Raw genomic sequence first — 15,739 nt, forward strand, 5'->3', positions numbered from 1 at the left:
TGACGAGTCACCGCGGCGTATTTCATGCAGTCATTTTACACATGATTTCTAAGTTGACTGACTATAAAACTCAGGCAGAGTTGATCTCACGATAGCTTTCGGCTTCTATTTCACTTATATTAAGTAAAAGTGGAAAATGTCAAAAAGAAAACACATTTTCATTAACAACTGGGCTATATTCTGCAATTTTGTTTGGACGGCCTTTTAAGATCAGAAGGCCCTTATTCAACCCTGCGCCCCCTCCTTGCCATGGGTCTGGCTGCGTGCCTAACGGCAGCCCATGGCAAGCTTTGATATGAAAATCATGACCCGTTAATGCTTTTCGCCACCTGTCGTGATTTTTTTCACCGGCTATTGTTTTTCACCAGCTATCACACAAGCTGGCAATTGCTACGAAGCATATGCCAAACAGTCCAACTAAGCTTTGTCCATGTCTTGCACCAAGACATTCAAAGTCACAATCCCTATCTGCACCACATACTCACCCGCCACCACAGCCGCCTCAAGGATAATGGCTCGCGTCACAACAGTTACCAAGTTATTGGGAATTACACGGCAATCCTTAGGTCTGGTTGTCAGTTGACGCAAGGTAGCATATTTAGTGATAAAAGTAATTCCCTTACTTAGGCAAGTTTTTCAGCTTTAAATGCACGCCAAGAGCTATAATAAGCCTTTGCCATCATATCTGATGCTTGTCTCAACATTTTCAAATGCGGAACATTCCCTTCAAGGGATCCGAACTTCTACTGTTAAAAGCGCTTAATCTACAAGTGCCGCGTGTCCTCCGAAGGGCTACTGCTGGGCGGAACAATGATGCGTCCCGTTTGACCTGTCGCCAGTGGACCATGTGGGTGGGGGGGGGGGGGGGGGGGGGGGGGCGAGTCGAGGGACTGGCTGGGTGGGCTGGGGAGGGGAACATCAAATGTCAGCCGCACGTCGCTCGGAGGGTATAAAGGGTGCGCCGGCGGTCGACCAGCCTCACTGTCTGACGAGATGGCGTCTGCCGTGCGGTCCGGGCCTCGCTTGGCGTTGCTCGCACTGCTCGTGGTGTCGGCTGCTGAGGGATACATCGATAGGTAAGTCCCCCTGGCAGCGGCCAGTGCACCCTGCCAGCGGCCATACTAGCCGTCTCTCGCCCCGAAGGCCGGCGAGTTAGGGTATAGAACGCACCCGCCGACCTCCACGTCTATGGCTGCCCTCGATGGGGAATGAACTTGAACCAGTGACTAACTTCAACATCCAGCTGGCTCTCTTACTTGACGTAATGTGTTGATTCACTTACCTACTCTCCGTGATTCACAGAGCGAGTACGTTGCTGTTATGCTTTGATAGCTACATTGGAAGCTCGTAACTCAGGATGTTATCCTCAACGACGGAGAGGGACTGGGGCACAGTCCTCAACGGCGGAGAGGGACTGGGGCATTATCGTTAAGGCATGGGAGGTGTGGCGCTGGTCATATTAACCACCACCGAAACATGTACGTTTTGAAGGTTTCGAGCCTGCAGAAGGGGCCATTTTTATAAAACGGGGATAAATTTATCTAAAATACATTTTCAACATCAGGAAATCCCCAACCTGCGTGTAAAATCTGACACAACTTGAACGGTTTCCGTCGGTGCAATTATATCAATCTCTAATCATAATACGTGTCATATTTGTTCATAGCAGGGGTGAATTCAGAGATGGTTATCGGGCCATGCCCCATCCTTAAGCCCCTTTAAGGTTTTGGTGCGATACCAAAGACACCACAACTTGGCATAAATCCTCATTTTTGAAAGGCACCGAATTCCACGGGTACTGCAATGTGTGTTTTGTGTGCCTTGTCGATATCCGAGATCGGGCTATTCTGTGAGGAAGTACCAAAACTTTTATTTCGGGAAACCATAACCTTAAATCTAAAGATACACCAGTTTCCAAAGGATGCCACGAAGTGCTCGAAGCGTTCTTCTCAGGGGCATCGAATTCCAGGGGCACAACAGTGTAGTGCCGCCCGACCTTACGACATTATTAATCGGCCCCTTAGACATGAGAACACAAAAACCTTCGTTTCCGCGTACCAGGGCGCCACAATATGTATATTTCACGTTGACAAAATTCTGGATCGGCCTGTTTGGTGACAGGGCACGAAAAACCTACCTTTCATGACATCACAACCCTTTAAGAAATTCAGGAACTTGAAAGAAAATCCAGAACTGTCTGTGAGGGGCGGGGGAGCACCAAGTTATAGGGGCACCACAATAAAAGGCGACCCCCCCTCCCCCCTTTGACAAAATCATGGATCTGCCACTGCTTCATCGCCATATATGAGGTTCCTGGATGACCTTATGTAAGAATCCAGTATCATCCGGTGTAAGAATGCTCTCCAGTCTTATGAAAACAACAGGCAAGGTGTTCTGTGGAAATTGACTATCAACTGCTGTAAGCTGATGAGCTGAACCAGAAAAAAAGATGTTGCCCCCTCCCCCCTCTTCCCCCTTGTGCCGCTACTTCGAATCTGCTACGTACTCACACTGTTGCCACACGGCGTTGCTCGTATTGTTACTCATGGAAACGGCTCACTCGCTTCTTGCGCTATCGTAAAAGGCCTCCAGTTTTTCAGCTTTAGATTAGCGTAGCCCGCGTCGCATCATTAGCCCCGGGCGATGTCGTAGAACGATGCTTTGTTCACGCGCTGCTCTCCGGTGCCTCTGCGCCTAGTATAACGGCTGGCAGCTCTGACCACTGGGCTAAGCGGCTGGCGCAATCCGATCTGCCAACAGGATGTTAAAGGTCATTGAGTTCTCGGCAGTGACGTTTGACTGGCACTTGGGGGCAAATTGCCCCGTCGCGCCGGCGCGTCACCCGTGACATTTTACGAACAAGACCAAACCGAAACAGCACGAGTGCGGACGCAGGTGGCATTCAGCCGGCCAACGCAGTGTCAAGTGATAGGTATTTGGTCAGTGGTACAAATAATAGGTGAAAGCATTGACAGGGTCACGAGGAGCATGCAAAGATCACTAGCCTACAAGATCTGCGTGGCATCATACCAGTGTAATTTGATATCGTCACGGCTACGGCTCTCTCGCTACGCCAGGTGTGATCAGAACTCCACAGAATGCGGAAAGTTATGTTAAAGGCTGCTCAAATAACACCGTTTGACGCAAACATACACAAGAACGGCAAGGTGATGCAGAAATGTATATTCTTCGCATACTTTGCCTGCCGGATTCTAAATTCGCTGCTTTTCGGGAATCAGACTGAAAAGATCACACGTTTTCGACTGCGTTCATGCCGCATCACATTTCTCTACCCTACCACCCTGCCCAAATGACCCTCGGTGGCCAACGTAAAGCAAAATAATAGCGAACACTGGGTACTGCAAAGATGAACCAAGTAGGCATTTAAATAGACTACAAATATGCCGGAAGCGGGATACAAACTAGACTTGGGATGTTATACCAGAAGTTGGCAGCGCCGAGGTAACGGCATCTTTGGTGTAGCTGTGGCGTTAGGTGGGGCTGCGTTATCAGTCACAGAACACAGAACAGAAAACAGAACAGAGTTTAGTGTTGTAAGGGCCTCAGGGTGCCATAGTTTTGAAGTTATTGTATCTGTGTCAAGGTATATATATATATATATATATATATATATATATATATATATATCATTGGTCCGGGCCAACTTACATTAGGTCTCAATTTACACGTTATGCCTCATTGTGAACATTCTGCGGCGTAAATGATCACATTTTGACTCAGCAGCCACAGTGAGTTAGTTATGAGCAATGTGTCATAAACGCTCGGCTGGTAAGTGCTGTATGGTTGCGACTGGTCCAGGTGTACTAAGATGTGTCCACACTTTAGATGTGTCCACAGTTTAGAAATTGATTTTCAGTGAAGTAATGCTGAAAATTGGCGTCTAATTTTTCATATTAAGCACACGTAAACAAAACATCATACCAAAGTACAGGCACGTCGTTTCCCGCAAAGTAGATAACGCGCCAGTCATATTAACTCACCACCGTTTCGTGGTCACAGCAGGGCCTTCCATGAAGAAATAAGTGACGAGATAATATAATTTGGATATGCACGCACCTATTACACTTTTATCCAGAGGAATCACTTATAGGCCCGCGCTCTTTTTGGAGTGACACCTGATATCACAAGTTGGCCGATTATTGGCACAATTTATCTTGCTTGAAGTTTCAAAGCTATGTACCCTCCAGATTACCAGTGTCAATGGGCGTTAACTGTTGGTGGGCTGTGCTGAGGCGTGCCCATCTACTGCTCCACCCCATCTCTCGTGTCTGTTTTTTTTTTTAGTAGATCTGGCACACTATATTTTGGCCATGCTGTCATTCTCCTCGCATTGCTGTATATCATTCATTTAATAGTCTTGTCTTTCAAAAAAGCGCGTAGTCTTTGCGCGACATTGAACGCTATCTCACTTTTTGCAGCATTCCAGCACCAATATTGCTAGGGGAAAACCAATATTTATTGATGCACGTCAACGTTTGGGAGGGAGAGGAGAGAAGCACCTCACAAATCATTGCAGATCACATGCCTTTTAAAACTGAAACTGCCCCATGCAGTTGCCTGCAATTTCAATCCTGTATTGCACGATGACTCTGCGCTTGGTAACCGTGCCTGACGTCAGCGGCAAATGTTGCAGTTACATAGTGCAACAGCTTGTGTGGTATCCGAAATTTGTAGTTGGGCAATCGAATAAAACATCTTAATAATAATTCCTATTTGTAATAATTCCTATTGTTGGCTTTTGCAGCATGTGGATTGCAACAGCAATGCACCGAATCGTTGTTTAATGAATTAATGCATAAAAGTACAAGAGGCTAAAACCCTCCATTCAGGGAGACGATATATAAATATGCGGCCATTACCACGCGAATTCAGCGAAACGCTGCACTATGACCTTGGTTTTTCCCTATGATGTTAGGCATAGTGCCCTTGCTGGAAGGGTACTTTAAGTTTGGCAAGCATTGTTTACTTGATGCATGTTTCGTTCAAGGTTACGCTTAAGAGACAGGCACGCAGCGGTCACATATCCGCTGGTTTAGCGACGCTTTATACGATGTCTTGGGAAAACCAGCCATGGCACCTGGAATGGAACATTATGAACACCTTGGCAAACATCCCACAAAATTTTCAGCATTTATACTCGGGCTTGAATTCACCGATAATCACACAGCACAGCATTTGGTACTCATGAGCCTTACAACATACTATACTGGCAAAGGAAAATGGATAACAGAGTACGTTTACTCAATTGAGCAACCCATTTTTAGGTGTGCAATGATGGCAAGAGCACAGCGTTATGTCTTTAATTCCTTCACTCATGTTGCAGAATATTTTACGTTTTAGCTGAACCTCTCCAGTTTTTCACATGCAGAGTTCAGCAAAAACATGAGGATGAACAAACGACGCGAAAACAAAAGGCTAAAATGGCCCTTTCCTTGTTAAAAGGGTAACCCAGAAAACAGCTAACATCGACTTGCATCAAATCTGTTGTCGGTGTTAAGAGCATTGACCTTTAAATAAACTCTAAGTGAAATGACGTAGCACGCGTCGAAACTTAGCGATACTCAGCACGAAAACACCACCCTCAATCAATAGCTTCTCTTATGTGCTAGGGTAAGGCAACGTTTTCTTTTGATAACAGTTGATCTTTAAGATTCAACTGAAGTTAAATATCGCCCTGATACGCCGATTTTCATAACGCGGACTGATAGGAAGCATCGACCCCCCCCCCCCCTCCCGCTACGGGGGTCGATGCGTCGTACCAGTAAGGGGGACGCATGATGAACGCATCGATCCCTTACGAGGGTCGATGCGACCTACCCCCGCGTGGAGTTTCTAAACTAGCGAAAACAAAGATTAGTGGAAAACCAGTTAATTGGTCTCAATGAGATCACGTGATTGGTAGATAGTAGAATGCGATCAGATCTAGATTAGTAGATTTTATGTTTTTAGGTCAATAATTGATCCCATTATACAGGTCAAGGCAGCTTTCAGAAACTGTAGGTCGTAGTTGAATTTGATTATAAATGTATCGTTATTTTCACGAACACCGAGTTGACTAAATTGACTAGCATTTATAAGGTTGACGAAATAACACTTATTGATAAAAGTTAAGTTGCCACTGGCGCAAACCGCATTTACTTATTTGTCTATATATCTGGATAAAATCAGAGAGAGCCAATCATAACAAAACCCAAGAATATACCAACTTTGAACCGTTTTCTTATATCGGAGGCCATCAACCTCACTGCATTGGACAGTCTCAGATGAACGCTGATTATCAACTTTCTGCCAAAAATAATTGACTGCCTCCAGTCTTTAATGAGCTTCGCCCCTGCAAGCTAATAATGCAATCTTACTGTTGTAGTCGTGTTACGACAATAAGCTGGACCCTCCCAACCGGACAAAAAATAAGTCCAACACGGTACGCTACGCTCATGAAAATTCAAGCAAAAGGAATACGACCTGCTTAATTAAGAAACGACGCTCCCAATTTTTCCAAGCGCTATTTCCATAGATTATCCAGATTCTAGTGCCCACATCCGAAGGGAAAACAATATTCAAGGATACCGTTCGTCGAGTGACACAGGACGGAGTCCCCCTCCCCCTCCCAACTGGTATTGCGAAAGCGCATTGCTGGCCGCGCGCCACGAGTGCGTGTATGGAAACCCATGAAATGGCATCGGCGATACCTCCATCAGAATCAAAGGAATGGAACGAACTTAGACCAAAGTGGCTGTCGGCATGTGGTGAAATCATAAGTGATGTTTTATTGCTGTAAAGTGATGCTGCTCACTACATCCCTGGGAAACTAGACCTCGTTTAGGAGCAAGATGTCGTCAGCTATGGAGTCAAGCTCCTAATGCGTTAGTTAACATTACATAATTTCTCTGAACGCCGTAAGGCTGACGAAGTTCTAATGCGTCTAGACCCGTTAATTTGATAGCATTTGAAATTCCCTCTCCCGTCGCCACGCATTCTGGATCGGCACGTCATTGGCATGCGGCCATGCTGACGTGCAGCGGGCGTCCAGAGCAGTGTGTCTCACCTGACCTCCCTGTCCAGAGCAGCATGCCTCACCTGACCTCACTATCCAGAGCAGCGTACTTCACCTGACTTCGCCGTCTGGTGCAGTGTACCTCACCTGACCTCGCCGTCTGGTGCACCGTGCCTCACCTGATCTCGCCGTCTGGTGCAGTGTGCCTCACCTGATCTCGCCGTCTGGTGCACCGTGCCTCACCTGACCTCGCCGTCTGGTGCACCGTGCCTCACCTGACCTCGCCGTCTGGTGCAGTGTGCCTCACCTGACCTCGCCGTCGGATGCACCGTGCCTCACCTGATCTCGCCGTGTGGTGCAGTAAGCCTCACCTGATCTCGCCGTCTGGTGCAGTGTGCCTCACCTGGCTTCGCCGTGTGGTGCAGTAAGCCTCACCTGGCTTCGCCGTGTGGTGCAGTAAGCCTCACCTGGCTTCGCCGTGTGGTGCAGTAAGCCTCACCTGATCTCGCCGTCTGGTGCACCGTGCCTCACCTGATCTCGCCGTGTGGTGCAGTGTGCCTCACCTGATCTCGCCGTCTGGTGCAGTGTGCCTCACCTGATCTCGCCGTCTGGTGCACCGTGCCTCACCTGGCTTCGCCGTGTGGTGCACCGTGCCTCACCTGATCTCGCCGTCTGGTGCACCGTGCCTCACCTGGCTTCGCCGTGTGGTGCAGTAAGCCTCACCTGACCTCGCCGTTACGGCCGCAGGGGCTTCCTGCTGACGGCGCCGAAGGTGCTGATAGCCAACACCGTAGAGCGTTTCTGTTTGACGTTCTTCAACCTGCGTGACAAGGCCAGTGTGTCCGTTTACCTGCTGCCCAAGAAGAACAGCACCGTCGACGACAGCGTGGCGCAGCTCTCCCGCACCTTCTACGTCAGTGGACCCAGTGAGTTACCTGCGTCTGATGCTGGGTGTGGTCTGGTGACGCTGTCTGTCCGTCTGGTGACGTGGTCTGTTTGCGGCCTGCCGCGTATTTAAGAGTGTACAGCGCGCGTCGCTGCGCACGTGTTATGAAGCATTGTTTTTTTTTTTGTTCCCTTTTTTGTTAACTTAATTTTTTCAAAGTTTTTTTCAAGTTTGAGTCCGTCCCGGTGGCTCAGTTGGCTAGAGCGCCTGCCTTGCGATCCACCCACAGGTGGCAGGGTGGGTTCGAGTCGCTTTAGGGCGCTCGCTATTTGCGTTTGACAGGTATGGCCTGCGGCCGGTGGCAGCGGTCACGCTGAAGGTCACTTGACGTCAGAGGGCAGGACGAACCTTGCCGAGCATTACGGCAGTTAAGATTTCGCCACTAAATTCTGCCTTTGCCTGGAATTCCGCGATCGAATGGTGGGGGTCAGGGCTCACACAACAAGCACTGCTTAGTGTGAGCGCTGATCCCAGAAATCTATCCGTTCAAAAGGTTCGAATCAAATTTATTTTAAAAAGTTATAAAAAATTATTCAAGACACAAAGCAAACAGATCATGCATCACACTCGTGCGTGAGAATGCATATGACATGTGGTGCGCCACCTGGATGCCACCCTCCCCGTGTCAAAACACACATCCGAAGACCGCTCCGCATATTTTATAAACTGCTAGCTTTATGTTTCTTTGAATCGCCATTCGGCTTTCCTTTGCGGGTTTCACCCATGCGCACATGCGTACGAGCTGAGACATCAGATGTCTGTGAGTGGTGATGCGATCCTTCACTGTTAATGACGGCTGGCTCCACGTACTAATGGCATTACATATTTTTGTGTAAATATGATCTTCATTATCTGCGCCACGGGATGCGTTTGCGCTAACCCATGCATCCAGTGCTTCTGCATTGTTTACGGTTCGTATTTCTGAAACAGACTCGCTACCGCACTCCTGAGCATCTAGCCCGGGCTCTTGTCTGCGTTTGGGCTCAGTTCAAAAGCTTTGCTGAACTCATCCATGAGGCATTGTACTGTCTCTGCTGGTTGCTTTTCCTGACAGAACAATGCTATTCCGCCGACGCACAACCATACTTTAAACTTTACAGCATTAAGTCTTCTTCGGAAATACTTGCATTTTGTCATACTTATCGTCAAAACTTAATTGGTAAAATCGAACAACATCCCACTAAGTGGGGAAGCCTGCGGCGTACCGAGGCTGCATTTGAGGGGAGTGTTCCACATATGCATGGGGTTTTGAACTGAAATAGCTGTCTTAAAAATCAATCGATGCAGTTCACATCACTGCCCTTTTTAAGACCTAAACCCCTTTATTTTATGAGTTACTTGCCCGCAAAGATGGGGAGACTGTTTTGGGGAAAGCATTTAAAGGTTACCTTGGCATTCATCATGCCACAATAAGGCCATTTAAATCCTACCATTCCATAAGCCATATGGCGATCAAAGCCAATACAAATGTAATGGGCGAGTCGTTGATATCTGGCGTTTGTGAGTACGATTTGCATGGCCAATTTTTTAACTACATGTATATATATATATATATATATATATATATATATATATATATATTTATGTCTCGGTAGGTAGATAGATAGACAGAAATCAACGGCCGTCAGTTGGCTTTCGATCAATGTTGTGCAAGGTGCGATGACGTGATCAAGCAATGACGTATCGATGAGCATGTTAACTAAATTGAGAAATTGTGTTTCTAGAACAGTATTTCCTACTTAAAAGCATGCTATCGGTTATAAGTGAGCTTGTGTCATCGTATGTGATGCCTGTTTTAATATCTCAAAAAGGAAAACATTCCCATTGAACCAGTTTGGCGTAAACCCGCTATTCAGTATTGCCAGACAAGCATGACGGTATAGGATTTTAATGCGCAGCATTAAAATGTCCCCAAAATTATACGTCAGAAAGGTAGAGATAAAACAAGTATGCTCCCGCGAATTGAGCGCGGCCCGATAGTCGCTCGCAATCAAAAAGTTTCCGAACCGATCGTTATCGCCATCCTCAGCGACATCTGCCGTTAATCTTATGTTTCACATGTAAAACGCTCGGTGGTATAAAACGCCCTTTAGAAATCTAGTTGAAAACGATATAAACGCCATTAATAAATCCAGTATGCTCTGGAGAGACCAAGTTACGAATGACAGCCAATGCGTGTATCAACAACCTTTGTAAAAATATTGTACGTTATATTTACTAAACATATGGGCATTTTGCTTGTAATCGGGTCTGATCTTCCTTCTTGAGAGTCAGAGTTATGATATTCCGCCACTTAACTATGTAAAAAGATAGCACAAGCGCCCCTGCTGTACGCCACTATGACGCTTTCGAGATAATTCCGGAAGTACGTAAATAGTGCTGCTGTAAGTTTTGTGATACCGGAAATGTTTTTCTTGTTCATCCTACCCAACGCCAATTTGTGTTCTTCGCTGCTGAGTGGACCTTCAAATTTCTCATGTTTCTGCCCGGTGAGTTTTGAGATTTGATCACTGCCAAGACAGCTTTCATGTATTCCTCTAGAGGTGCCTTCTGACATGAGCGTCTCCTTGTACTGTTCGATGCAATATCGTAGGATAGTTTTATTATCTCGCAACACTTGGCCAGTATGATTGATTTCAGAACGTATCCTTTGCTTGCACATTTGCCAGCCCCTGCTCCTAAGATAATAGGTTGCTTTTTCATCCTCCCTCACTCACTCAGCCCGGAGGCTATTAGTGCTCTTCTTGCGTGTCGTGTTTTTATTTCATCGAGCTTCTTTTCACGTGTTCTGTACAATTTGGTTCTTCGCTGTCAAGACTGCTGTTATCTTTTTGTAATTCCGTAGTCTGATCTAATATTTAATTTCTTTCTTTAACTCGCGCCCGGACGAGGAGAGTTGAGTTCCCCTAACGACTTTCGAGCACATCAGCCGAGATGAGTGAGTAACTCAGGACGAAGAGGTCAATCTCTAGATAAACTGACCACACAACGTTTTTGCGGCTCAGTTACAATTGTTCAGGCATATTGTAGTAATGAAACATGAAGGTACCCACAGCTTGCATATTAAGTTGAGATTTTTTGGAATATGCGAAGCCAGTGACATGAAGGAAGGTTAATTTTGGCTCTTTTCGTGACTAATGCAGTCCCTTACGTATTTTGGTGTGGCTGTGGTGTGTGTGCATGGAGAAAAGAGTACTCACGTACGTGCACAGCCATCATATGGCCACAGAACACATGATGTTGGCCCAGATCATGACCTATCTCTACTGGAACCTTTTGTAAAGCCCGTGTTGAGCTCAAAAGAGGCAGTTTAACTAATAAATTTTGCAAGCAAAATTGCCATACTTCGCTGACAGCATGTTGTGATATCATTGTAATGCGTAATGAGGTCACCATAGTCATGTGAAGACGTGAAAAGTCACGTGATGTCATCGAAGGTAAATGGCCTATGTTGCCAGTAGCGGAGAGGGTAGTTGAGCTGCGAGCACGACGCATGTAACCACCTCCTCTTATTTGTGAAGGTTTTTTATTTTGATCTAATTTCATGCATCAACGTACCTTCTCTTAGTGTGTTACATGTATAATGCCGAGTGTCGAAAGGACTACGTATAGTGTAGACAAAAGCTATGCGAACTTGAGTACGTGTAGATATACAATACCCTATTTCTGACTGCAGAAAAGCGTCGAAGTGGTCATATAGGTCAGGTTAGTATTTTAAATTTTGTCATTTGGATGGCTTATAAATTTGACCTGAGCTGGCCTCGGATTACCACTAGGTCACCCAAAAATGTTATTTTGTGTCGAGAATACTTTTTCCTGCAGTTGCACCTAATAAGTAAACGTAGTAAGAAGCGTATTACGAAGAAAAGTGACGTTCTTGTAGGCCACTGGTAAACCAACTTTGAACGGTGACTTGAACGGACTTGAGCCAGGCAGATGAGCAGAAATGGTCGGAAAGACCTCCCCAACAGTCTTAGAGCTTATTTCCGGCCACTCAATGTCCGTCTTGACGTGTTGACATAGGTCTAAACTGTATCTATCGGAACAACTGTTTTGACCATTTGTGACCTCTAGTGACCTTAAATTTGACCTCAGGTCAAAAGTTCATGGTAAATGTTTCATCATTTTAATACACATCTAAAAGGATATCTTAAATAATAAAAGGAAATGTTACGCATTTGTAGATGCTGAAGCAAGCATTAGATGTGGTGGCATAAGCTCACTTACATTCATTGGTACACTTTTACGTAGTAAAGCTGCTCTAGAGGACATATTTCTCGTTTTGGTAACTATGCTCCTCAGTGTGTCTTTATTTGGTGAAGTCATCGTACCCTGCACAACATTCACTGAGCGCCAATTGACAATTGCTGTATTTGGAAATCGCGCTCATGAACGCCTGAAGGCCGAAGGCCTCGTGAAAGCCTCAGTGTGTTTTTGAATCAGAGTTCTGAATGTTTGGGTCATCTGGTTCACGCCAGCTTCGTTTCTCGAAAAGGTCCGATCCCATTGATATGCCCATTCGTGTCTATTTGGCGTGCATTTCGCAAAATGAATCAACGTTAACCTTACATGGCCTTTTTTAACCTAAATAGCAAGCAAAAAACAAAAACAAAAACAAAACGTGGCAGGGGTGTATCCTGCCCGCAACAGTGATTCAACTAAAACTGTTTTTCTCAGGAAAAAGGCAGCATTTCGCGGTTCGTCATGCATCATTCTGGTACCCAAGCCCAAGTGTTTCAGGTTGGAGCATGTGTGGTGCGGTCACTGTTTCTGGTCAGGGAGTTTGATGGTGCAGAAAAAACTGCACGGCGTTGTTACAGGACAGAAAGTTAAACGACATGTCAAAAGATGAAATGTCAAATGTCAAAGAACTCAACTAAATGAAAGGCAAATGCGAAACGTAACGTCAACGAAAAGTCAAAAGACCTAATCCAATGCGAAGTAAACATCCTTTACTGAAGTAAATGCACCGACGATCAGTGCCCGATCTCTTAAGTTTGTGGTTTAGATCAGGCTACTTCCAGGTGACCTAGGGCCAGGAAAATTGCATTTTGGACTAGTTCCGAACATATTGGGGACTCTACCGGCCTACAGGTGGTCACGCTGACATACAAAGGCCCAGACTAAACGTAAATAAGACGCACAGGTCTCGCGGCTGTGCAGAGGGCACAGAGTGCCAGTATTTGGTCTGAAAATTCCTCCACGCAAAGGATGAGGGCGTCGTTTTGGGCCATCGCTTCAGGGCTCCCGTGAACCTCTTTAATTTTTATTCATATTTCCTAGGCCCGTTTTTTCCTTTTTACATTCCCTTTGCATACCACTGAGGTGGTCAAATGGTAAAAGTTTTTGACTTTGCATATTTGGCTCCTTGCATTTCACTTTTGTCTGTTGGACAGTTGACTTTTTGTCTTTGACTTATCGTCGTTTTGCTTTTATCCATTGGACCTCTATCTATTGTGATGTTTTGTCATTTGGCTGTGTCATATTTCATCTTTTCTCCTTTGGCTTCTTGGCTTTTGACTTCTTTTTTTACTCCGAGTGCACTTTTTTGGGCGTGTGACTTGCCAACAATGGGTAATTTGATCAACGATGACAGTTTTTACTCCGGGTGAACTTTTTTTTGGGCGTGCCACTTGCCAACAATGAACAGTTTGCAATGCATTGCCACGTTGACAACGATGTTCATAGTTGCTTCATAGTTCCTCCGATGAACCGCCGGGGCCAGGTCGAATGCTATACTTTTTATTGTAATCTGATTTGAACAGACATTCTTGCATCGTCGTCACACCGAGCATGAGTAAGTATCGCGGAGAGTATAATTGTTTGAACTTTCATCCGAGCCTGGTGTGCTGGCGTGCACACAGCGTCTCAATCAGTTAGCTCCTCGGGCGCGGCGTCAGGTGTAATGGATTTCTGGCACGTCTGGATAGTGTTCAGCTTTCAGCTGTGCGTGCGTCATAACCGGAAATCATGCGTAGAATAAGCTTGGAATCATACTATTCTCTTTCGAATCCCAACATTTTCAGGAGAAAATTCCGCTTGTAGCGCATACATGGCTGAAGTCAAAATGTACAGACCGGCATTGCTTTGGCAAGTTAACCTTATTTTTCTTGTTAGCACCAATTTGTCGGAGCCTATGGTACATTGAAGGTAAGTGTTGTCAGAATGTGAGCCCCCTACTCCTAATGCTCCATTCAATGCTCCTGAAGCACGCACTTCAGTGGGTGCGTCACACACAAATGGACCCACCCACTTTATCATGCGCTTTCTGCCACTGAGGTGCGTCGAGTATCATGGCTTTGTCGCGGGCGTGACTACGATCCACGTTTCCACTGACGCTGTCCTTCAACGGCTTCAGGGGCAAACGCAGTCCTGACTTATACCGGTTTTCCAAAAACGAAGGAATCGTGCCATGTTTCAGGTGATGAAAATGTCTGCTTCGACTTTACCGTGCCGAAGAAAGCGCCGTCAAACGCGTATCTACGCGCGACTGTTCGTTCGGGATTCTTCTCTTCGAGCCAGCAGTCGAGAGTATGAGAAAACTTAAGGGCATTCGGAACTGTTTGTAACAAAACCTGGTTACGCAGAAAAAAAGACGGCATTGTAGTGTTTATCCATCCCTTATCTGCAATCGGTCTGTAGTCAGATTCATACCAGCGTCCATAGCTTGTATGTAGATAACTCAAACTACACGTTGAAGTGCTGATGCACACTCCCCGAGTTATGGTTGCTGCGTCATACGCCCTCAACAATCCTGGACATAAAGAAGCTCATGGTTTTGCGAATCATTTCGTCGGCTGGTAATCTGCTACCATGTGCATGACGCCATCTGCTCTGCATTATAGAGTCCAGAGGCATATCCGGCGATATACTTGAATGACCAGCTTATCTGAGCACCGCAGTAAGTTTTGTTACTGACCATCGGCGACGTCATCGAGTTTCCCGTAAAGCTGCAACTCTCCTCCCGCAGCTCCGTGTGCTGCCTTTCACGCTCGTGACGCTGGTTCAGACCGACAAGTCCAAGTACAAGGCCGGCGATCTGGTACAGTTCCGCGTGGTGACGCTCAAGAGTGATCTTACTGCCATGGAGGAGGTGGTGAGTATACCGAGAGTTGGCACCTGGTTGGGCGGGAGACTCTCTGAGGCACCGAATACGCGCCTTTACTGATGGTTCACGTGGAGGACTTGATTACAATTGATTCTAGGGATGTGTTTTGTGTTGACAACTTTCCGGCCTTGCGTTATGTGCTGCTGACGGAATGGGGCAGTTCAAAGTTGTGTAAGATCATCTCACTGGCCTCGTCAAGAATAAGGAAACAATATGCAAGTGGAAGGGGAGACACGAAAAGCCCATAATCTATCTCCCCTTTTCCTTGTGTTCTGGAAAAGTTCACGGATTAAAGGGTTTCATTTTTACGTGGATGCGGAAAGTAAACCACCCCTCTCCCTCTCCCGGGTAAAGCTATACGACTAAACGACTGCGCGCGTAGGCAAAGCTACTCGACTTCAGGGTAATGTTTTAAATCTGTCTCTCTCAACCCTCCAGGTGGACCAGATTTTCATTACAACACCAGGCGGTACAAGACTGGCACAGTTCGACAAGGTCGCCACGCGGTCCGGTATCATTCAGAAGAAGTTCCAACTGACAGAAGAGCCTCCCCTGTGAGTTCGCGCCTATTCGCACCCCCCCTCCCTCCCCCCCCCCCCCCATAAACCACGGACAACACACGGAAAGCTAACCACGGCCCATGAACTACTACGTCTGACGCCATGAGCAA

General features: G+C 46.3%; 1 protein-coding gene across 1 annotated transcript; it reads left to right on the forward strand.

The window, feature by feature from the left end:
- Positions 1-993: 993 nt before the first annotated feature.
- On the forward strand, positions 994-15,627 carry LOC119102688 (ovostatin). Its single transcript, XM_037226146.1, has 5 exons — positions 994-1,076; positions 7,763-7,941; positions 14,383-14,492; positions 14,932-15,057; positions 15,508-15,627. Exons 1-5 carry the CDS (start codon positions 994-996, stop codon positions 15,625-15,627), a joined length of 618 nt encoding a protein of 205 aa, XP_037082041.1.
- The last annotated feature ends 112 nt before the right edge of the window (positions 15,628-15,739 follow it).

This window comes from Pollicipes pollicipes, unplaced genomic scaffold (genome assembly GCF_011947565.3).
Source record: "Pollicipes pollicipes isolate AB1234 unplaced genomic scaffold, Ppol_2.1 Scaffold_5724;HRSCAF=6776_pilon_pilon_pilon, whole genome shotgun sequence".
Lineage (NCBI taxonomy): Eukaryota > Metazoa > Arthropoda > Thecostraca > Pollicipedomorpha > Pollicipedidae > Pollicipes > Pollicipes pollicipes.

Coding starts and splice junctions, on each gene's coding strand:
- LOC119102688 (XM_037226146.1), top strand. CDS start 994: ATGGCGTCTGCCGTGCGGTCCGGGCCTCGCTTGGCGTTGCTCGCACTG. Junction 1,077..7,762: donor GCTGAGGGATACATCGATAG/GTAAGTCCCCCT, acceptor TTACGGCCGCAG/GGGCTTCCTGCTGACGGCGC. Junction 14,493..14,931: donor CTTCGAGCCAGCAGTCGAGA/GTATGAGAAAAC, acceptor CTCCTCCCGCAG/CTCCGTGTGCTGCCTTTCAC.